The sequence below is a fragment of the Oncorhynchus gorbuscha genome, linkage group LG22 (genome assembly GCF_021184085.1).
Source record: "Oncorhynchus gorbuscha isolate QuinsamMale2020 ecotype Even-year linkage group LG22, OgorEven_v1.0, whole genome shotgun sequence".
NCBI classification, from domain to species: domain Eukaryota; kingdom Metazoa; phylum Chordata; class Actinopteri; order Salmoniformes; family Salmonidae; genus Oncorhynchus; species Oncorhynchus gorbuscha.
In genome coordinates, this window is record NC_060194.1 from 36647253 (window position 1) to 36672199 (window position 24947).

General features: G+C 43.2%; 1 protein-coding gene across 2 annotated transcripts in view; it reads right to left on the reverse strand.

The window, feature by feature from the left end:
- Positions 1–20896, reverse strand: part of LOC124009802 (G-protein coupled receptor 35-like) — a 30294-nt gene extending 9398 nt beyond the window's left edge. The window contains exons 1-3 of one of the 2 annotated variants that reach the window (XR_006834320.1): positions 20796–20896; positions 20368–20437; positions 958–1027 (exon numbers count right to left, since the gene is read on the reverse strand). Coding sequence is in view for 1 of the 2 variants with exons in the window: in XM_046321979.1 (XP_046177935.1) it covers positions 2481–3368 (888 nt within the window). In the remaining variant the exon portion in view is untranslated. Of the gene's footprint in view, positions 1–957; positions 1028–1534; positions 3375–20367; positions 20438–20795 lie in introns of those variants that run through there. The other variant, XM_046321979.1, reaches the window with a different exon arrangement.
- Between the last annotated feature and the right edge of the window lie 4051 nt (positions 20897–24947).

Genomic DNA, 24947 nt, shown 5'->3' on the forward strand with positions numbered 1-24947 from the left:
ATGATGACGTCACACATGGGGTGTTGTTTCAAGACCGAGCCACAGTTACAAGACACTCATAATCACACCATGCCGATGACTTTTCACCCTTTGTTGTCAATACAATATTATGTGCCAACATTCTAAACTGTACTTTTGGGTGACATATGGACCACAGAAGCAAAAAGGAAACATATTTTCAAGTGCCATAAAAACCATGTCAGTACATTTGATTCTTTATACATTTGATACTGTGATGTTGTATAATTTGTTCAAATGTGTCCAGTTCCTGTGTACAATGAGGAACTTCACAATGTTGCCTTCAGATAGCATACTGAACATTGATTTTCTTTCATACCTGTTTTGAGTTTGCTGCTCTTATCCATTTGATAAAGTTGATGACAATGACAGTCTGTTTATAAACCACTTATAAACAGTAGTTCATCACTTAGGTCAGTTTTTCCTGAAATACTCTTGCAAAGTATTGATTGTTTTCCTCCACACCAACAAACTGTCATACTGACGAACCTTAGAGTCAAAGGCTACTTCCTGTTCATAATACTGTGCAGTAATACATCATGGAAAAGCACAATAACTTTTATTTTTCTTATTTGAAAAGTAGTTGTACTGTAACAATATCTATGTATATTTGTGTAAATAATCTATTTGAAGGTATCTTATCCATGTGGTTTTAAGGTTGTTGTTTTTTCATCCTTGACACAGGCCTTTGACGTGTTGGTTTTGGTTGACTGTGATATCAATGAGATGTAACAGAGCAGGCTGGTGGGAGGAGCTATAGGAGGGCGGGCTCATTGTAATGGTTGGAATGGAACAGTGTCTGACTTATGTTGTCTACATGTTTGATGTGTTTGATGCAGTTCTATGTACTCCATTTCAGCCATTACAATGAGCCCGTTCTCCTATAGCTCCTCCCACCAGCCACCACTGAGATGCAAGTACAGGAATTACAGTATTTACCTTTGACTGGAAGCTGAGGGTTGCTGTTTCCTTTCTAAAAAGAGTAGAATCGTAGGCTTGTCCTGCTGAGCTGAATGAAAAAGGTCTCCAGATTATTTGATTTATGATTTACGGCTGTACACACACACACACACACACACACACACACACACACACACACACACACACACACACACACACACACACACACACACACACACACACACATTAAACACTTAATGTGAGAGGATACAGCAGTCAGTTAATATGGACAACCCTGTCAATATATTCTTTATTATTCTAATAAACAATGAATATGTATTCATCTTTGTTGTATCTTTATGGATTGTTAATTTGACTGTAATGTTATACAGTAGGATTCTTTCAAGCAACCATTTCTATCACCACTAGATGGTGGTGGAAACTAGTCTTTGCAGGTGAGGAAAGAGCCATCGATGAGATTGGCTGTGTTCTCGAGCATCAAAATGACCGCAAGGGGACTGCCAACTCACTGATCTACAAATCACCTTGCATCATAAATAACGACTGATAATTATTTGTAGATCAGTCAGTTAGTCACAATTTACCCATGATACGTTGTGTTTATGATCCTCTCGAACTCGGCCAATAACTCCATGGGTGCGTCTCAGCGTTCTACCGTGGCGTCCTCTCATCTCTTTACCTTCAGATGCACCGATATGAAAGAAGTGGACAGCTCACAGTTGGAATCTATCATATTCTCATGTATCCTGGGTTTTCAGGTCAAGGCAGATTCATTGAAAGAGACCAGTAGAGGAGGCCACATTATCCTATTGAGATACACACACCCTATGTGATTGGGTGGTGAATCATTGCATGTTAGAGTTGATTTCATTAACAGCTAGGGCATTGCCTTTGTGTTAGAGTGCTCCTTGAATCAGTCTAGACACCTTTATGTTTTACATGAGTACAGTAATATGTCTTTACGCCAGCGGTGATCAACTCTGATCCTTGAGGGGGCTGTAATGTGTGCAGGCTTTTGCTCTAGCCCGGCACTAACCATTCTAAGTCAAATCAATGAATTACTGTACATTTGTTGTCTCTAGACTGCAATTAATTTATTCAGATGTGTTTGAGCACCACACACAAAACACTCAGGGTGCTAAGCTGCCCATCCCCGCTCTATGGCTTGGCTTGATATCGAGTTTATACTGCAGCTTTGATGACATAACAGACACAATTTAGCACCTACTGAGCAGACTGAAACAAGCCTCTCCAGACCTCACTGTGATAGAACATATTGCCCATCTAAAAGTTCAACTAAAGCCCATGTCCATGTAAATAGTCTATTTATATCATTCATGGTACATTCATTATGTGTTTGCATTGGCAACCACACATCTCTCTCACACACACACACACACACAAACACACCCACGCATGCAAGTACTCTCGCGTGCACACACACACTCCATTTAATACATTATTTTAATGAAAGAAATGTTGACAAAAACATGATGACATTATTGTGGTGGTGTAGAACATGAAGGGAGGGGTATGATGACTCATTGTTGGTCGTGTGTGTTCACTGCTGATCTGCTGTTTTCAAAATAAAACTGTTTCAACATAAAGTAATAACTAATGGAATCCAGGAAGCAGTTTGTGGTAGCGATCCATTCACAAACTAGCCAAAAATCACGCACTAATTTGAAAGATTCCCATTTATTTTTTTTGAAAAGGAATCTCAGCAGAAACCCAAGATGGATGGGTGTGTAGCAGACCACAAAGACGATCAGGTTGGCTGTTACTATGCCAATAATGTTCCTCTTCTCCACAGTGGTATCCTCATCCTCATTCTTCTCCTTCATTAGAACCCTTATGGTCTGTGTGGAACAGAACACTAAAATCAAAACTGGCAGAAGATACCCCAGCACCTCTAGAACCACAAGGAACTCAACTGACAACGTGCTTTCTTGAGATAGTTCATAACATGTAATCAGTTTGCGAGGATCGTTGTCTTTTCTGAACACGGCACAAATCGTTACTACGGTGACCCATATGGTCCCACACACCACCGCAGCCACCTTCTTTGACCGCCATGTTCTGGTGTGGAACGGGTACTTGACCGCCAGGTAGCGGTGGATGCTGATGGCGGTGACCGTGAGGATGCTGGCGTACATGTTGATGTAATGTGTGGAGATGAGGAAGGTGCAGAAGTGTGTTCTGTCTAGACGGTGGAAGGCATTGTAGATGCGGAAGGGGAGGAAGAACACGAGGGAGCAGTTGGCTGCTGCGAGGTTCAGCATGTAGACGTGTGTGTCGGTCCACATGGCTCGTTTGGCGAGGAAGACGCGTAGAACCGCCATGTTGAGTAGCAAGCCCACCAGGAACACAGGAAGGTAGCCCACGGCTTGGAGGATCTCCACTTCACAGGTATTGTTGTTGTTACACATAGCTACCTGAGGAGAGGACATGACTCAGGCAAGATTACAAATATAACATTGTGTCACATGGGTTTTTACAAGATATAAGCAGAATGACGTCCTTGATCATGGGTCTTGATCTACATAGTCTGAAATAGTTGTCCCTCCTCTCCTGTCCTTCACTTGGTCTGATGTGAAATAGTTGTCCCTCCTCTCCTGTCCTTCACTTGGTCTGATGTGAAATAGTTGTCCCTCCTCTCCTGTCCTTCACTTGGTCTGATGTGAAATAGTTGTCCCTCCTCTCCTGTCCTTCACTTGGTCTGATGTGAAATAGTTGTCCCTCCTCTCCTGTCCTTCACTTGGTCTGATGTGAAATAGTTGTCCCTCCTCTCCTGTCCTTCACTTGGTCTGATGTGAAATAGTTGGAGAATAACCTCTGACACATTGCTTTCAACTCTTGTATTTTTTCTTTCAGATTAGTGCAGAAGACCAGGATAAAATCAATTTGAGACGACTAGGCTAGTGGCCAATCCTATAAAAGAGTGTGAGTTTTTGAGATACCCTTACCCCAGGTAGAACAAAACACAAACATGTTTTTTCACATCTCTAATGACTCCCAATTATCAAATGGATGGTTGTGAAAAAATATTGTACTGCAAAGAGGTTACATTTATAGATATTGTGACCCCCTCCCCTCTTCCAAAGCGTGCAGAATAATGCCTTGTGACCTCCGCCCCTCTTCCAAAGCGTGCAGAATAATGACTTGTGACCCCCGCACCTCTTCCAAAGCGTGCAGAATAATGCCTTGTGACCCCCGCCCCTCTTCCAAAGCGTGCAGAATAATGCCTTGTGACCCCCGCCCCTCTTCCAAAGCGTGCAGATTAATGCCTTGTGACCCCGCCCCTCTTCCAAAGCGTGCAGAATAATGCCTTGTGACCTCCGCCCCTCTTCCAAAGTGTGCAGAATAATGCCTTGTGACCCCTGCCCCTCTTCCAAAGCGTGCAGAATAATGCCTTGTGACCTCCGCCCCTCTTCCAAAGCATGCAGAATAATGACTTGTGACCCCCGCCCCTCTTCCAAAGCATGCAGATTAATGCCTTGTGACCCCCGCCCCTCTTCCAAAGCGTGCAGATTAATGCCTTGTGACCTCCGCCCCTCTTCCAAAGCATGCAGATTAATGCCTTGTGACCCCCGCCCCTCTTCCAAAGCGTGCAGATTAATGCCTTGTGACCTCCGCCCCTCTTCCAAAGCGTGCAGAATAATGCCTTGTGACCTCCGGCCCTCTTCCAAAGCGTGCAGATTAATGCCTTGTGACCCCCGCCCCTCATCCAATGCATGCAGAATAATGCCTGCATGCTTTTAGGGTGAAATATCAGCAATGAATATTTATGTTGAATCTAAGCTTTACTTTTTGGTAGCTGATTAATAGACAACTTTACATGTCAAGTGGGCTCTCATTCAGTGGTGTATGCTCCTGCATGACAAAAATACATAGAGTCATACAGTTTTTTAAATGTTGTGGCCATAGCTGCGGGAAGTAGGTGTGCTGAGGTTGCTGCAGCACCACCTGATAAATCTGAATAAAAAATATATTCATAAAAAATATGAATATCTTTTTTTAGATATATTTTTCCACAAAAGTACTGCTGGGCATTTGCTAGTCCTGTATTTGTGGACCGAAATAGATGTCTGTAGCACGGGCAAAAAAAATACTTAAATATCAATATATTATATTATTATCTCTGTTTTGGCAAAAAAAAGTGGTTGTATAATGAAGAACAGTATCTTGCAGGATTCAATAGTTGGAATTGTAAGAGTTGCTGCTATGTCCGATTCTCTGTGATTCTGACATTCTAATGGAATCCAGAAAGAACAAAACCCTGTTCTCAAACATTACATCAAATTGAATATTTTTCCTGATCAAATAACATGAAAAACAACCACTTTTTGTGCAGCATAAATTTACCATCCTTACAAACCACTTAATGTAAATGTACATTACTGTATTGTACATAGGCTGGTCATCGGGGTTTGTACCTGTAGAATCTCCATCATCATGATGGAAAAACAATGACCAATACAGTAATTGAGTACATTGAGACATCAAGTGTTTTGTGATGATGTGATGTGATGATGTGGCCCAGTTGGTAGCGCGTGCTGCTTGCATTGCTAGGGGTGTGGGGTCGATTCCCACGTGGGACCAGTATGATGATGTACGCACTCACTAATGTACGTTGCTCTGGATAAGATTGTCTAGTAAAAGGAATGAATAGACCATTTCAGTTTTCACACAGAAATCATTTGTATTGTTTTGTACAGATAATTATCAGATTGAAGTTACAAATGTTGGTAAATGCAAATACATTAAGTTTTTTTTTAATTCACAAAAGTAGTGCAATGGCTTTACCTAGTCTTGTATTAGCGTACTGATATTGACCTCTGTGTCGCCACCCCCCTCCCCCCGTCTGCAAAATAAATCACACCACCCCCTCCCCTAAATTACTTCCGGCGGCTAAGGTTGTGGCTATTGTAATTGTCTCTAAGGAAAACAAGTGGTCTTGGACAGTGAAAACTGTCATATATTTTTTGTCAAAGGTCTGTAGACTTTATGTGAAAATCGTTACAATATACCTGAGCCGGCAAGGTGGGAAAAAAAAATCTGCCGTTCTGCAACAACTACTCCCCAGGCACTGTGGACGTCGATTAAGGCAGCCCCTCACACCTCTCTGATTCAGAGGGGTTGGGTTCAAGTAACCCCTCGCACCTCTCTGATTCAGAGGGGTTGGGTTAAAGTAACCCCTCGCACCTCTCTGATTCAGAGGGGTTGGGTTAAAGTAACCCCTCGCACCTCTCTGATTCAGAGGGGTTGGGTTAAATGTGGAAGACACATTTTGGTTGAATGCATTCAGTTGTGCAACTGACGAGGTATCCGCTTTCCCTGTATATGCACTGAGTGTACAACACATTAGGAGTACTTTCCTAATATTGAGATTCACCCCCTTTTGCCCTCAGAACCTCAATATGTCGGGGCATAGACTCTACAAGGTGTCAAAAGTGTTCCACAGGGATGCTGGCCCATGTTGACTCCAATGCTTCCCACAGTTGTATCAAGTTGGTTGGATGTCCTTGGGTGGTAGACCCTTCTTGATACACACAGGAAACTGTTGATCGTGAAAAACCCAGCAGCATTCCAGTTCCTTCCTCACTCAAACCGGTGAGCCTGGCACCTACTACCATACCCTGTTCAAAGGCACTTCAATCTTTTGTCTTGCCCATTCATCCTCTGAATGGCACACATACACAATCCATGTCTCAATTGTCTCAAGGCTTAAAAATATTTTTTTCAACCTGTCTCCCACCCTTTACACACTGATTCTGACCATAATTATATCCTCCTGATTTCTGCATACAAGCAAAAACTAAAGCAGGAAGTAACAGTGACTCGCTCAATACGGATGTGGTCAGATGACGTGGATGCTAAGTTACTGTTTTGCTAGCACAGACTGGATTCATCAAATGGCATTGAGGAGTATACCACCTCATTCATCGGCTTCATCAATAAGTGGATAGACGATGTCGTCCCCACAGTGACCGTACGTACATATCCCAACCAGAAGCCACGGATTACAGGCAACATGCACATTGAGCTAAAGGCCAGAGCTGGAGCTTTCAAGAAGCAGGACACTATTCTGGATGCTTATAAGAAATCCCGCTATGCACCAAGTTGAACCATCAAACAATCAAAGTGTCAATACAGGATTTAGATTGAATCGAACTACACTGGCCGGCAATGACGCTCGTCAGGTATGGCAGGGCTTGAAAACTATTACGGACTTCAAAGGGAAACTAAGCCGCGAGCTGCCAAGTGACGCGAGCCTACCAGATGAGCTAAATGCCTTTTATGCTCATTTCGAGGCAAGCAACACTGAAGAATGCATGAGAGCACCAGCTGTTCTGGACGGCTGTGTAATAACTCTCATCGGTAGCCGATGTGAGGAAGACCTTTAAACAGGTCAAGATTCACAAAGTCACGGGGGCCAGACGGATTACCAGGACGTGTACTCAGAGCATGTCCGGACCAACTGGCAAGTGTCTACACTGACCATTTCAACTCTCCCTGAGCCAGTCTGATGTTACCTACATGTTTCAAGCAGACCACCATATTCCCTGTGTCCAGGGAAGCGAGGATAACCTGCCTAAATGATTACTGACCGCAGCACTCAAGTCGGTAGCCATGAAATACTTTGAAAGGCTCGTCATAGCTCCCATCAACAGTACCCTCCCGGATACCCTAGACCCACTCCAATTTCCATACCGCCCCAACAGATACACTGATGACCCAATCTCAATCGTACTCCACACTGCCCTTTCCCACCTGAATATCAGCATTCAACACCATAGTGCCCGCAAAGCTCATCACTAAGTTAAGGACTCTGGGTCTAAACACCTCCCTCTGCAACTGGATCCTGGACTTCCTGACGGACTGCCCCCAGGTGGTAAGGGTAGGCAACAACATGTCTGCTACACTGATCCTCAACACTGGGGCCCCTCAGGGGTGTGTGCTTAGTCCCCTCCTGTACTCCCTGTTTACCTACAACTGCGTGGCAAAACACGACAACACTATCATTAAGTTTGCTGACGACACAGCAGTGGTAGGCCTGATCACCGACAACGATGAGACAGCCTTTAGGGAGGAGGTCGAAGACCTGGCAGTGTGGTGCCAGTACAACAACCTCTCCCTCAATGTGAGAAAGACAAGGAGCTGATCGTGGACTACAGGAAAATGTGGGCCGAGCAGGCCAAAATTAACATCGACGGGACAGTAGTGGAGCGGGTCGACAGTTTCAGGTTTCTTGGTGTCCACATCACCAATGAACTATCATGGTCCAAATACACCAAGACAGTCGTAAAGAGGGCACGATTACACATTTTCCACCTTAGGGGACTGAAAATATTTGTCATGGGTCCCCAGATCCTCAAAAAGTTATACAACTGCACCATCGAGAGCATCCTGATCACCGCCTGGTATGGAAACTGCTCGGCTTCTGACCGTAACGCGCTACAGAGGGTAGTGCGAATGGCCCAGTACATCAGTGGTGCCAAGCTTCCTGCCACCCAGAGCCTATATACTAGGCGGTGTCAGAGGAAAGCCCAAAAAATTGTCAAAGACTCCAGTCACCTAAGTCATAGACTGCTTTCTCTGCTACTGCACGGCAAGCGGTAACGGAGTGCCAAGTCTAGGACCAAAAGGCTTACCCCAAGCCATAAGACTGCTGAACAATTAATCAAATGGCCACCGGACTACTTACATTGACACCCCCCTCCCCTCCATTTGTTTTTTACACTGTTGCTTCTCGATGTTTATTATCTATGCATAGTCACTTCACCCCTACCTACATGTACAAATGACCTCAACTAACCTTTACCCCCGCATATTGACTAGATACCGGTACCCCCTGTATACAGCCTCGTTATTGTTATTATATTTAGTTTCTTTTTATTATTTTTTACTTTAGTTTATTTGGTAAATATTTTCTTAACTTTCTTGAACTGCACTGTTGGTTAAGGGCTTGTATAAGCATTTCACGGTAAGGTCTACACTTGTTGTATTTGGCACATGTGACAAATAAAGTTTGATTTGATTTGATTGAAGTGGATTTTACAGGTGACCTCAATAAAGGATCTTGGCTTTCACCTGGATTCACCTGTCATGGAAAGAGTTGGTGTTCCTAAAGTTTTCTACACTCAGTGTACATGTTTTAAATGAGACATGTTTCAGAATTGTTTACTTTACTTATATACATGTACTCAATACTATGTTTGTCCAATTCAACTTCAGTGCATTTGGAAAGTATTCAGACCCCTTGACTTACTCCACATTTTGTCACGTTACAGCCTTATTCTGAAATATATATATTTTTAAATCCACTCATCACTCTTCAGACAATGCCAAATAATAACAAAGCAAAAGCAGGTGTTTAGAAATATTTGCAAGTGTATTAAATAAAAAACTGAAATATTACATTTACATAAGTATTCAGACCCTTTCCTCAGTACTTTGTTGAAGCACCTTTGGCAGCGATTACAGTGTCGTGTCTTCTTGGATATGATGCTATAAGTTTGCCACACCTGTATTTGAGAGTTTCTCCCATATTTCTCTACAGATCCTCTCAAGCTCTGTCAGGTTTGATGGGGAGCGTCGCTGCACAGCTATTTTCAGGTCTCTCCAGAGATGTTCAATCAGGTTCAAGTCTGGGCTCTGACTGGCCAGTTCAGAGACTTGTCCCGAAGCCACTCCTGCATTGTCTTGGCAGTGTGTCTAGGGTCATTCTCCTGTTGGAAGGTAAACCTTCACCCCAGTCTGAGGTCCTGAGTGCTCTGGAGAAGGTTTTCATCAAGAATCTCTCTGTACTATGCTCCGTTCATTTTTCACTCAATCCTGATGAGTCTCCCAGCCCCTGTTGCTGAAAAACATCCCCACAGCATGATGCTGCCACCACCATGCTTCACCATAGGAATGGTACCAGGTTTCCTCCAGACGTGACGCATGGCATTCAGGCCAAAACATTCAATCTTGGTTTCATCTGACCAGAGAATCTTGATTCTTATGGTCTGAGAGTCCTTTAGGTGCCTTTTGGCAAACTCCAAATGGGCTGTCATGTGGCTTTTACTGAGAAGTGGCTTCCATCTGGCCACTCTACCATAAAGACCTTATTGGTGGAGTGCTGCAGAGATGGTTGTCCTTCTAGAAGGTTCTCCAATCTCCACAGACAAACTCTGGAGCTTTGTCAGAGAGACCATTGGGTTCTTGATCACCTCCCTGACCAAGGCCCTCCAAACAGCACTCTTATGCTGTTTGGGTTCAGCTGGCACATTTATTTATTTAAAAAATAAATATTGTCCACCATCCTGGCTGTCTGCGCTGGAGTTGCTGTATATGTTGACTTGGTGACATTATGGCGTATGGGGAGGATGCAACCACACATGATGACATGCTCATAAAGCATTGAACCAGGCAAGCAACACTGAAGCGTGCATGAGAGCACCAGCAGTTCTGGACGACTGTGTGATCACACACTCGGTAGCCGATGTGAGCAAGACCTTTAAACAGGTCAACATTCACAAAGCCGCGGGCCAGGCGGATTACCAGGACGTGAACCCAAAGCAAGCGTGGACCAACTGGCAAGTGTCTTCACTGACATTTTCAACGAACACACCATTTCAATGTCAATGTCATCCTGAATCACATTCTGGCATTTAATAAAGACAAAGACACCATCGAACTGGACTGCCACATGTCAGGAGGTCCTTCAACAGCCAAAATGGCATCTGGAAAGTGCTGGCATGCATTGCCCTCATACAGTGCCTTTAAAAAGTATTCACACACCTTTACTTTTTCCACATTTTGTAGTTTTACTCCTGCCTTGCAAAGAAGGGCATTGATAGGTAGATGTGTAAAAAAATCTAATTGCCCTGAATACTGTTATGTTTGGGGCAAATCCAACACAACATACCACTTTGCATATGTCCAAGCATTGTGGTGGCTACATCATGTTATGGTTATGCTTGTTTCTTAGTATAAAAATACAGCTATAAGCACAGGACAAATCCTAGAGGAAAACATGGTTCAGTCTGCTTTTTATCAGACACTGGGAGACAAATCCTCCTTTCAGCAGGACAATAACCTAAAATACAATGCCGAATCTACAGTGGAGTTGATTACCATGACTACATTAAATGTTCCGAAGTGGACTAGTTACAGTTTTGACTTAAATAGGCATGAAAATCTATGGCAAGACTTGAAAATAACTTTCCAGAAATGATCAACAATCAACTTGCCAGAGCTTGAAGAATTTTGAAAAGAATAGTAGGTCAATATTGTACAATCCAGGTGTGTAAAACTCTTAGAGACTTACCCAGAAAGACTCACAGCTGTAACTGCCACTAAAGCTGCTTCTCCAAAATGATGACTCAGGGGTTTGAATACTTATGTAAGTTATATATTTCTGCATTTTATTGTCAATAATTGTGCTAACATTTTGTACAGATAGGTGAGAAATATTTTTTCAATCCAGGCTTTAACACAATAAAATGTGGAATAAGTCAAGAGATACTTTATGTACCTATTTTGCTACCACCCAAGGCTGGCCAGCCCATGTGACACCTGAACTGGACTGCATGTGAAGTATGAGCTCTCACTCTGGGGTGACTCATGCATTGGTCTGGGAAACTGCAAAGTAATCCCAACTCCCTACAAGGACGTCATGCAATAATAGAAAACATGAGGCCCCTTTGGATGATCAAACTTAAAGATGCTATATGCGATCGTGTATGGTGGCTGGGGATTGACTGTGAGATAGTGGTCTTTGTGCACCATGCTTGATCAGTTCCACCACCTCTGCAACCTCTTTCCATCAAAGCTCAGATCTTCTTCAAATATATATGTGCGGAGTCCCTCATCAACAACACTTCATAGTGATTTTGAGCAGCACCATGGTAAGAAACTTGACTGTTCCTGGTGCAAAAACAATGTCCTATCCCGGAGCTTGAGTAAATGCCATTACTAAGCTGCTTCCGAGTGTACTACATCAGGACATGGAAATCGATTCTATCGTAGTCCATGTGGGTTTTAATGACATTATGAAGGGCAGCTCTGAACAACTGGATTTTAAAGAGCTGATTGACTCTCTGCTAGACACTAACGAAAGACCCATAATATCTGGCCTGTTGTTACACGAAGCGGAGCAGGTGAACCCAAGAGCAGACTCAGACGAGGAGACTGGTAACCAAGGTAACCAAGGTATTTATTGACAAACGGGGACGAAGGGGTGCAGGCCAGGGAAAGCTTGGGCGGGTTGCAAGGAGCTAGGGGGTGAGGCTGAGGCTGGAGCGATGGGAGTTGAGGCTGGGTCAGCAGACCGGGAGAGGAATCCAAGGAAGCAGTAGAGTGGGGGTCCAGGACAGGGTAGCAGTACTGACGAGACGTGGGACTGGAGACAGGGACCAGAGTCAGAGCAAACAGAATGAGCAGAGGTTACGATCTGGCAGCGCGGACTGATGACATTCATATTCTGACTCTCTGACTTTCACTTAGATAATAGCATTGATGATACAGTTGTAGTAATACAAGGTTATAACATCTACAGGAAATATATAAATGCTGATGGCGGTGTTGCTTTTTATATTCAGAACCACATTCCTGTAAAGATTAGACAGGATCTCACGTTAAATAATGTTGAGTTAATATGGCTACAGGTTCATCTGCTATAGACCACCAAGTGCTAACAGTCAGTATCTGAATAACATGTGTGAAATGTTTGATCATGTATGCGATTTAAATATTGACTGGCTTTCATCAAGCTGCCTACTCAAGAAAGAAATTCAAACGGTAACCAGTACCTGCTACTTGGTTCAGGTTATCAGTCAACGTACCAGGGTAGTTACAAACAGCACAGGAATGAAATCATCATTATGTATTGATCACATCTTTACTGATGCTGCATAAATTAGCTTGAAAGCAGTATCCAGATCCATCGGATGTAGTGATCCCAATATAGTAGCCATATCAAGGAAAACCAAAGTTTCAACAAGTTTTGTAGTGATTCCTATGCTGTTGATCTAAATCATATGTGTTAGTCCATGGTGGGTAATGAGGAGCAAAAAGACACGGCACTTGACACATTTTTGAAATGTTACTAATAGTTACTAATAAGCATGCACCCATTATCAAATCAAATCCATTTTTATTGGTCACATAAACATGGTTAGCAGATGTTAATGTAAGTCTTGCGAAATGCTTGTGCTTCTAGTTCCGACAGTGCAGTAATATCTAACAAGTAATCTAATAATTTCACAACAACCACCTTATACACACAAGTGTAAAGGGATGAATAAGAATATGTACATATATATATATACAGTGGGGAGAACAAGTATTTGATACACTGCCGATTTGGCAGGTTTTCCTACTTACAAAGCATGTAGAGGTCTGTCATTTTTATCATAGGTACACTTCAACTGTGAGAGACGGAATCTAAAACAAAAATCCAGAAAATCACATTGTATGATTTTTAAGTAATTCATTTGCATTTTATTGCATGACATAAGTATTTGATACATCAGAAAAGCAGAACTTAATATTTGATATAGAAACCTTTGTTTGCAATTACAGAGATCATACGTTTCCTGTAGTTATTGACCAGGTTTGCACACACTGCAGCAGGGATTTTGGCCCACTCCTCCATACAGACCTTCTCCAGATCCTTCAGGTTTCGGGGCTGTCGCTGGGCAATACGGACTTTCAGCTCCCTCCAAAGATTTTCTATTGGGTTCAGGTCTGGAGACTGGCTAGGCCACTCCAGGACCTTGAGATGCTTCTTACAGAGCCACTCCTTAGTTGCCCTGGCTGTGTGTTTTGGGTCTTTGTCATGCTGGAAGACCCAGCCACGACCCATCTTCAATGCTCTTACTGAGGGAAGGAGGTTGTTGGCCAAGATCTCGCGATACATGGCCCCATCCATCCTCCCCTCAATCCGGTGCAGTCGTCCTGTCCCCTTTGCAGAAAAGCATCCCCAAAGAATGATGTTTCCACCACCATGATTCATGGTTGGGATGGTGTTTTTGGGGTTGTACTCATCCTTCTTCTTCCTCCAAACACGGTGAGTGGAGTTTAGACCAAAAAGCTCTATTTTTGTCTCATCAGACCACATGACCTCCCACTCCTCTGGATCATCCAGATGGTCATTGTCAAACTTCAGATGGGCCTGGACATGCGCTGGCTTGAGCAGGGGGACCTTGCGTGCGCTGCAGGATTTTAATCCATGACGGCATAGTGTGTTACTAATGGTTTTCTTCGAGACTGTGGTCCGAGCTCTCTTCAGGTCATTGACCAGGTCCTGCCGTGTAGTTCTGGGCTGATCCCTCACCTTCCTCATGATCATTGATGCCCCACGATGTGAGATCTTGCACGGAGCCCCAGACCGAGGGTGATTGACCGTCATCTTGAACTTCTTCCATTTTCTAATAATTGTGACAACAGTTGTTGCCTTCTCACCAAGCTGCTTGTCTATTGTCCTGTAGCCCATCCCAGCCTTATGCAGGTCTACAATTGTATCCCTGATGTCCTTACACAGCTCTCTGGTCTTGGCCATTGTGGAGAGGTTGGAGTCTGTTTGACTGAGTGTGTGGACAGGTGTCTTTTATACAGGTAACGAGTTCAAACAGGTGCAGTTATTACAGGTAATGAGTGGAGAACAGGATGGCTTCTTAAAGAAAAACTAACAGGTCTGTGAGAGACGGAATCCTTACTGGTTGGTAGGTGATCAAATACTTAAGTCATGCAATAAAATGCAAATTAATTACTTAAAAATTGATTTTTGTTTTAGATTCCGTCTCTCACAGTTGAAGTGTACCTATGATAAAAATGACAGACCTCTACATGCTTTGTAAGTAGGAAAACCTGAAAAATCGGCAGTGTGTCAAATACTTGTTCTCCCCACTGTATATATGGATGAGCGATGGCCATGCAGCATAGGCAAGATGCAGTAGATGGTATAGAGTGCAGTACATACATATGAGATGATTAAGGTAGGGTATTTAAAACAGTATATAATGTGGCATTGTTTAATTTGACTAGTGATACATGTATTATGTCCAATTATTAATTATTAAAGTGGCGAGAGATTTGAGTCTGTATATGCTGGCAGCTGCCACTCAATGTTAGTGACGGCTGTTTAACAGTCTGATAGCCTTGAGATAGAATCTGTTTTTCAGTCTCTCGGTCCCAGCTTTGTTGCACCTGTACTGACCCCACCTTCTGGATGATAGCAGGGTGAACAGGCAGTGACTCGGGTGGTTGTTGTCCTTGATCTTTTTGGCCTTCCTGTGACATCAGGTGGTGGTGTCCTGGAGGGCAGGTAGTTTTCCTACGGTGATGCATTGTGCAGACCGCACTACCCTCTGGAGAGCCTTGCGGTTGTGGGCAGAGCAGTTGCCAAACCAGGCGGGTATACAGCCCGACAGGATACTCTCGGTTGTGCATCTGTAAAAGTTTGTGTTTCGGTGACAAGCCAAATTTATTCAGCCTCTTGAGGTTGAAGAGGTGCTGTTGCGCCTTCTTCACCACGCTGTCTGTGTGGGTGACCCTTTCAGTTTGTCTGTGATGTGTATGCCGAGGAACTTAAAACTTTCCACCTTCTCCACTACTGTCCCGTTGATGTGGATAGGGGGTGCTCCCTCTGCTGTTTCCTGAAGTCCACGATCATCTCCTTTGTTTTATTGACGTTGAGTGTGAGGTTATTTTCCTTACACCACAATCCGAGGGCCCTCACCTCCTCCCTGTAAGCCATCTTGGTAATCAAGCCTACCCCTTCATAGGTGAACAGGGAGTACAGGAGAGGGCTGAGAATGCACCCTTGTGGGGCCCCAGTGTTGAGGATCTGCGGAGTGGAGATGTTGTTTCCTACCCTCACCACCTGGGGGCGGCCCATCAGAAAGTCCAGGATCCAGTTGCACAGGGCGGGGTCGAGACCCAGGGTCTCAGGCTTAATGACGAGTTTGGAGGGTACTATGATGTTAAATGCTGAGCTGTAGTCGATGAACAGCAATCTTACATAGTTATTCCTCTTGTCCAGATAGGTTAGGGCAGTGTGCAGTGTGATTGCGATTGTGTCGTCTGTGGACCTATTGGAGTGGTAAGCAAATTGGAGTGGGTCTAGGATATCAGGTAGGTTGGAAGTGATATGATCCTTGACTAGTCTCTCAAAGCACTTCATGATGACAAAAGTGAGTGCTATTGGGCGATAGTTGTTTAGATTAGTTACCTTGGCTTTTTTGGGAACAGGAACAATGGTAGCCCTTTTGAAGCATGTGGGCACAGCAGACTGGGATAGGGATGGATTGAATATGTCCATAAACACACCAGCCAGCTGGTCTGCGCATGCTCTGAGGACGCAGCTAGGGATGCCGTCTGGGCCGGCAGCCTTGCGAGGGCTAACACATTTAAATGTTTTACTCACGTTGGTCACGGTGAAGGAGAGCCCACAGGTTTTGGTAGCGGGCCGTGTCAGTGGCACTGTATTGTCCTCAAAGCGAGCAAAGAAGTTGTTTCATTTGTCTGGGAGCATGACGTTGTTGTCCGCGGCGGGTCTGGTTTTCTTTTTTTTAGTCCGTGATTGACTGTAGACCCTGCCGCATACGTCTCGTGTTTGAGCCGTTGAATTGCGACTCTACTTTGCCTTTATACTGACGCTTAGCTTGTTTGATTGCCTTGCGGAGGGAATAGCTACACTGTTTGTATTCGGTAATGTTTCCGGTCGCCTTGCCATGATTAAAAGCAGTGGTTTGCGCTTTCGGTTTTGTGCGAATGCTGCCATCAATCCACGGTTTCTGGTTAGGGAAGGTTTTTAATAGTCACCAAGGGTACAACATCACTGATGCACTTGCTAATAAACTCGATCACCGAGTCAGTTTATACATCATTGTTGCTGTCTGAGGCTATCCAGAACATACGTATCCCAGTCCACGTGATTGAAGCAATTTTGAAGCGTGGAATCCGATTGGTCGGACAAGCGTTGAGCAGACCTGAGCAAGGGTGTTTCCTGTTTTAGTTTCTGTCTGGGAGCTGGGAGCAGCAAAATGGAGTCATGGTCAGATTTGTCATAAGGAGGGTGGGGGAAGGCTTTGTATGCATCACGGAAGTTAGAGTAGCAATGGTCCAGAATGCTGTCAGCTCGAGTCGCGCATTCGATATGCTGATCAAATTTAGGGAGCCTTGTCTTCAGATCAGCTTTGTTAAAATCTTCAGCTACAATAAATGCAGCCTTAGGATATATGGTTACCAGTTTACATAGAGTCCAATGATGTCCTTTCAGGGCCAACAAGGTGTCTGCTTGGGGGGGGGATATACACGGCTGTGATTATAATCAAAGCGAATTCTCTTGGTAGATAATGCGGTCGGCATTTGATTGTAAGGAATTCTAAGTCAGGTGAACAAAATGGCTTGAGTTCCTGTATTTTGTTATGTTTACAGCTCCTTACATTTTGCTGCTCCTTACACCACAAATCGTTAATCATAAGGCATACACCCCCACCCTTCTTTGTTTCTGTCGGCGCGATCCGTGAAGAAACCGGGTGGCTGTACAGACTCTAATGACATATCCCTCGTGAGCCATGTTTCCAAGATCCAGAGAATGTTGCAATCTTTTATGTCTCTCTAGAAGGCAACCCTTGCTCGAATTTCGTCTACCTTCGTCTACCTTGTTGTCAAGAGACTGGATGTTGGCGAGAAGTATACTCGGGAGCGGTCAGCGATGTGCCCGTCTATGGAGCCTGACCAGAAGACCGCCCCGTCTGCCCCTTCTGCGGCGCCGTTGTTTTGGGTCACCTACTGGGATCAGATCCATTGTCCTGAGTGGTGGTCCGAACAGAGGATCCGCTTCGGTAAAGTCGTATTCCTGGTCGTAATGTTGGTAAGTTGACATTGCTCTTATATCCAATAGTTCTTCCCGGCTGTATATAATAAGACTTAACATTTCCTGGGGTAACGATGTAAGAAATAATACATAAAAAAACAAGAACGCAAAGCGAGGTGACCATTTAAGAAAATAACTGTTTAAACTTTTAAATTCCTGTGGATTGATGAGGAATTGAACAATTGTATGGTTGAGAGGGATGAGGCAAAAGGAATGGCAAATAAGTCTGGCTGCACAACCAATTAGCAAATGTATTGCAAATTGAGAAATCATGTGACTAATCTGAATTTAAAAAAGGCAAACTTAGCTCCATCATTCATTGAATCAGATGGCTCATTCATCACAAAACCAACTGATATTGCCAACTACTTTAATTATTTTTTCATTGGCAAGATTAGCAAACTTGTTGCAGCAACAAACGCTGACACTACACATCCAAGTATATCTGACCAAATTATGAAAGACAAGCATTGTAATTTAGAAATCTGTAATGTGAGTGTGAAAGAGGTGAAAGAAATATTGTTGTCTATCAACAATGACAAGCCACCTGGGTCTGACAACTTGGATGGAAAATTACTGAGGATAATGGTGGACGAAATTGCAGAGAACATCTGCAGAGTACGACCCTGCCTCACACAGGAAGCGGCGCAGGTCCTAATCCAGGCACTTGTCATCTCCCATCTGGACTACTGCAACTCGCTGTTGGCTGGGCTCCCTGCCTGTGCCATTAAACCCCTACATCTCATCCAGAATGCCGCAGCCCGTCTGGTGTTCAACCTTCCCAAGTTCTCTCACGTCACCCCGCTCCTCCGCTCTCTCCACTGGCTTCCAGTTGAAGCTCGCATCCGCTACAAGACCATGGTGCTTGCCTACGGAGCTGTGAGGGGAACGGCACCTCAGTACCTCCAGGCTCTGATCAGGCCCTACACCCAAACAAGGGCACTGCGTTCATCCACCTCTGGCCTGCTCGCCTCCCTACCACTGAGGAAGTACAGTTCCCGCTCAGCCCAGTCAAAACTGTTCGCTGCTCTGGCCCCCCAATGGTGGAACAAACTCCCTCACGACGCCAGGACAGCGGAGTCAATCACCACCTTCCGGAGACACCTGAAACCCCACCTCTTTAAGGAATACCTAGGATAGGATAAAGTAATCCTTCTCACCCCCCCTCCCCCTTAAAAGAGCGTCTGCTAAATGACTTAAATGTAAATGTAAAAGATTTAGATGCACTATTGTAAAGTGGCTGTTCCACTGGATGTCATAAGGTGAATGCACCAATTTGTAAGCCGCTCTGGATAAGAGCATCTGCTAAATGACTTAAATGTAATGTAATGTAATGTAACTACAACCACTACCCCAGAATTACCAGTTAGCTGTTCAAACTGATCAGGCCCCAGAACTACAACCACTACCCCAAAATTACCAGTTAGAATTTACCACATACATTTAGCCTGACACCCAAAAGTACTTGTTACATTTTCATTTAAAAAATTGTCCAATTCACACACTTCAAGAGAACATCCCTGGTCATCCTTTTTGCCTCACTAAACACAAATGCTTAGTTTGTAAATTATGTCTGAGTGTTAGAGTGTGCCCCTGGCGATCCATCAATAAAAAAACAAAAAAATTGTGCCATCTGGTTTGCGTAATATAAAGAATTTTAAATGGTTTATACTTTTACTTTTGATACCTAAGTACATTTTAGCAACTCCATTTACTTTGATACTTAAGTATATTTAAAACCAAATTACTCAAGTAATATTTTACTTTTACTTGAGTCATTTTATATTAAGGTATCTTTACTTTTACTCAGGTATGACAATTGAGTACTTTTTCCACCATTGAGTAGGGGCTAAAAATATTAAAATCATTCAAGGAACCTTGGACCCCCAAAAATATAATTTCGATATCTGAGTCCACTTGCTTTCCTTAGAGCAGATTACAATAGCAACACCATCAAAAACATATAACTGTATGTATTTTTTGTCAGGCAGGACCACACACCACTGATTGAAAGGACTTTTGACTTGGAAAGTTGTATATTAATCAGCTACCAAAAAAAGCTTACATTCATCATAAATATTAATAGCTCTGTATTTCCAAGATGCATTAAGATAGCCTAATGTTTGTTTGTGTACGTTGGCCAAACCACTGATGACTTGTATTGCACATTTTAGCAATATCAGAGCTTGCAATATTGAGTTACATGAGCGGATGTGGCCCAACCCTCCTACAGCCAGGCATATTATGCACTTTTAGAGTTTAGGGGTTGTGTCAGAATATCTATATATTTTACCACTTTTGCAGTAAAATATTTTTACACAACCATTCAATTCATAAATGCGGAAACATTAGTAGTGAAAAAACATGGTAGGGGTATCAACAACAGAAAAATGTAAGCCCTGCAACTAGCCTATACTGAGATGCACCCATACTAATAGACTCTAATCACGTCTAATCAGAGTATTTCTGTGCATCAGGTCAACAGGAAGTGTGCTTCCTCATTGAAAAAATATACTTTATTTGGACAGACAGTCATATATAAAGAATCATAATCATACCTGGTGTTATTTCCCACTCTCCTTTCTCACTCAGTGACTGATGAGATCGATCTCCTTGCAAAGAAAATGGCTTTAGAAGAAAAAATATGTTTTACTTTTCTTTGTCAGTATCAAGGTTAAAACGTCAAACAAGGCATCTAGAGTTAAAAGGAATAGAGTATTCTGTATTGTACTGATACCTGTGCGGTTACCACTAACTGAGTAGTACATCTGCAAAGCTACTAAGGTATTTTCCCTTTCTATTTTTTTCACCATTACAGTCTTGCACGGTAAAATACATTATTGATAAATGGCATCAGATGATCTAAATATTGTCAGTACATTGTATTATTGCAATATATTGTTATTGAAGTTTGACATTTATCAAATATTCTCCATGTCTGTGGCCTACACATAATTTAATATGTTTAAGACCAATCATTACTCACCGTTCAATTAAACTTTTCTCCGAAAATCAGGTGTAAGTTCAAATTTGACATGCATTGATTGCTATATGCTCTTTTGCAACTGCTGTAAAGTAGTTTCTATCTGAACTTTAATAGAGGAAGTATATGTCAGTCCAATACAAATACTATCTACTAGCTCAATTTGCATGTTTAGCTTTGTGATTATGTGATAGGGCCCCATACATCAGCCCTTCTCTCTGTTGTCACGGAGATAGCATTGTTGCCATGTCAACGGGGCAGCAGTGGGAGTGTGATGTATATAACTAGGCCAAAACATAAACCACAGGCTAGCAGTGTACTGGCTGATCTCTGTGTTCAAGCACAATAATGAAAGTACTGAGGTTTGGAGGGTGTTATTTTCACCAGAATGTCTTCAGATGAGAAAAGTGACTTGACTGAACTCCTTCCTCTGAAACTGAAATGGTTGAAATAATCACTCTGAAAAGTGTAGCAGTTTTTGGGGTTTAGGTGGTCTACATGTAAATGTAAGATGGTGTAAAATATGTGTGACATATTGCAAAGCTGTATTCATCTCAACCATCTCACCTCTCCACATTCAGGATTCTTTCTTCCATTCCTTTTGTCTCATGCAATATCCCCTGTCGTGTCTTTGGCTATGCCGGATTAAGGAATATGACATGCTATTCTATAAAATTATTTCTCCGCAATGAATATTACCTGATTGAGCTAATCATGTAAATATAATTAACTAGAGATTCAGGGCACCACAAAATAATATATATAGAGCTGTTATCTTCCAAATAAACTCTTAAAGACCTAGTAATATTTTACATCAATAGCAGTCAATATTAATCGTCACCTTAATTCAGTCTCATCTGAAAGTTGTAAATTCTTGGTTATCTTCACGAACCCTGGCTAACAAGTTGAATCAGCAATGCAAAATTGGGTTTCATTATTTATTTACTAAATACCTAACTAATCACACAGAATTACATATACACGGAATTAGTCTTAAAAGAAAACGTCCCTAGCGGGCGGAACAGATATGACAGCTTGTTACACAAAAGAAAAGGGGATAGGTTTGATTGAAAGACTGGGAAAACTGAGTAACAAAGGGAGAAGCTGTGCTATCGTAAATACAGTATCTTATGCATTCTAAATTACTGCCCATTTGGAGAAGGAAAATGCAATACATATTTACTCTGAGCTGCGCTTCAGCTTCAGTAGGTTGGTGGTAGATGGAAGGCCGTGTTGCCAAACCGAGTCCTTTGAAGAATGTCTCTGGTGGTCAATTGGATACGTTGTAGTAACGTCATTGTGTGATAGACGGGATACTCTAACCCTCGTTTGCAGCTGCTGTGGCTAACTCAACGGCTAGGAGGTATCACTTCTGTAGTGAAAAAGAGTTCAAAGTTCATACCATTCGCAACCAAAGCTCACGCTGATGTTGGCTTCGTTCTGTAGTTATTATCTGAACCATTCTGACATCGGACTGTCGTCCCCACATCCTCGGAACAGGAGGTTATATTGTCGTCAAGGCTTTATATAGGAAGGGAGAGGAGGACGTGTTTGAAAACTTTCATAACCCATGTCCCTTCACAGGGGCGGACCACTGATTGAGCAGAGCTCTAACCTTATGAAAACCCAAATCTCTCATTTGGAAGCTAAAATTACATTTAATCTCTTCACCAATAATTTTATATTCAAACATTTAAATTGAACAGCAATTCCATGTGAATCCAATAACTCTGATGTGTAGACTTTACACTGTAGAGTTTATGTCATCTTATCATTGATGAGAATGTCTCAGATGACAACCGAACTGACATCATATTCATTAAGTACCACTGCATATGTTCAATTGGTCGGATTACCAGACTATAGTTTATTTCTCCCCACCTTCTGATGTTCCCAGAGTCTCTATGTTAACCAAGGGGTTTTCAAATGTAACATCAGTAGGGTAGACAGAGGAAAAAGGGGGGAAGAGGTATTGATGACTGTTATAAACCTACCCCCAGGCCAACGTCATGACACTCCTAAAGGGACAATTTCCATCAGGAGTGTTGAAGTGGAAAAACAGGTCAGCGGAGAGACAGGGGTAGAGGTTTAATCTAGCCCCAATCATCCCCAACAGCAAGGTTGTTTATATTACAGTTTTTCCCACTTGTTAAAACATCTCAGGCCCTCAAAACTCTAAACACAAAACACAAAACATAGAACAGTTAGCATATTTCCCCAAACTCCACAGACATCTTGCAATATGAAACACAGCAATCAAAATCATGTACTCCCTGCACAAAATAAAACTCTGCTAACTAATGAGACATACACACACAACAAATTAATCTAACTTAGTGACAACCGAGATCACACTGATGTGATACATTCAAAACACTACTATCTAATAAAGAGCAGCAGTAAAATAACAATAGTGAGGCTATATACAGGGGGTGCCGGTACAGAGTCAATGTGGAGGCTATATACAGGGGGTGCCGGTACAGAGTCAATGTGGAGGCTATATACAGGGGGTGCCGGTACAGAGTCAATGTGGAGACTATATACAGGGGGTACCGGTACAGAGTCAATGTGGAGGCTATATACAGGGGGTGCCGGTACAGAGTCAATGTGGAGGCTATATACAGGGGGTGCCGGTACAGAGTCAATGTGGAGGCTATATACAGGGGGTGCCGGTACAGAGTCAATGTGGAGGCTATATACAGGGGGTACCGGTACAGAGTCAATGTGGAGGCTATATACAGGGGGTGCCGGTACAGAGTCAATGTGGAGGATATATACAGGGGGTACCGGTACAGAGTCAATGTGGAGGCTATATACAAGGGGTGCCGGTACAGAGTCAATGTGGAGGCTATATACAGGGGGTGCCGGTACAGAGTCAATGTGGAGGCTATATACAGGGGGGCCGGTACAGAGTCAATGTGGAGACTATATACAGGCGGTGCCGGTACAGAGTCATGTGGAGACTATATACAGGGCATACAGGTACAGAGTCAATGGGGAGGCTATATACAGGGGGTACCGGTACAGAGTCAATGTGGAGGCTATATACAGGGGGTGCCGGTACAGAGTCAATGTGGAGGCTATATACAGAGGGTGCCGGTACAGAGTCAATGTGGAGGCTATATACAGGGGGTGCCGGTACAGAGTCAATGTGGAGGCTATATACAGGGGGTGCCGGTACAGAGTCAATATGGAGGCTATATACAGGGGGTGCCGGTACAGAGTCAATGTGGAGACTATATACAGGGGATACAGGTACAGAGTCAATGTGGAGACTATATACAGGGGATACAGGTACAGAGTCAATGTGGAGGCTATATACAGGGGGTGCCGGTACAGAGTCAATGTGGAGACTATATACAGGGGGTGCCGGTACAGAGTCAATGTGGAGACTATATACAGGGGGTGCAGGTACAGAGTCAATGTGGAGGCTATAGACAGGGCATACCGGTACAGAGTCAATGTGGAGGCTATATACAGGGGGTACCGGTACAGAGTCAATGTGGAGGCTATATACAGGGGGTACCGGTACAGAGTCAATGTGGAGGCTATATACAGGGGGTGCCGGTACAGAGTCAATGTGGAGGCTATATACAGGGGGTGCCGGTACAGAGTCAATGTACCGATACAGAGTCAAGAGATCTTCTGTTGAATCTGGCAATTAATCTTGATGATTGATCAGTCGTCTCAAATAAAACTGTGAAGGATTTCGGCGTTACTCTGGTCACTGATCTCTCTTTTGACGAACATATCAAGACTGTTTCAAGGATGTCTTTTTTCCATCTACGTAACATTGCAAAAATCTGAAACTTTCTGTCCAAAAATAATGCAGAAAAATGAATCCATGCTTTTGTCACTTCTAGGTTAGACTACTGCAATGCTCTACTTTCCGGCTACCCGGATAAAGCACTAAATAAACTTCAGTTAGTGCTAAACACGGCTCCTAGAATCTTGACTAGAACCAGAAAATTTGATCATATTACTCCAGAGCTAGCCTCTCTACACTGGCTTCCTGTTAAGGCAATGGCTGAGTTCAAGGTTTACTGCTAACCTACAAAGCATTACATGGGCTTGCTCCTACCTATCTTTCCGATTTGGTCCTACTTACTGTACATACCTACACGTACGCTACGGTCACAAGATGCAGGCCTCCTT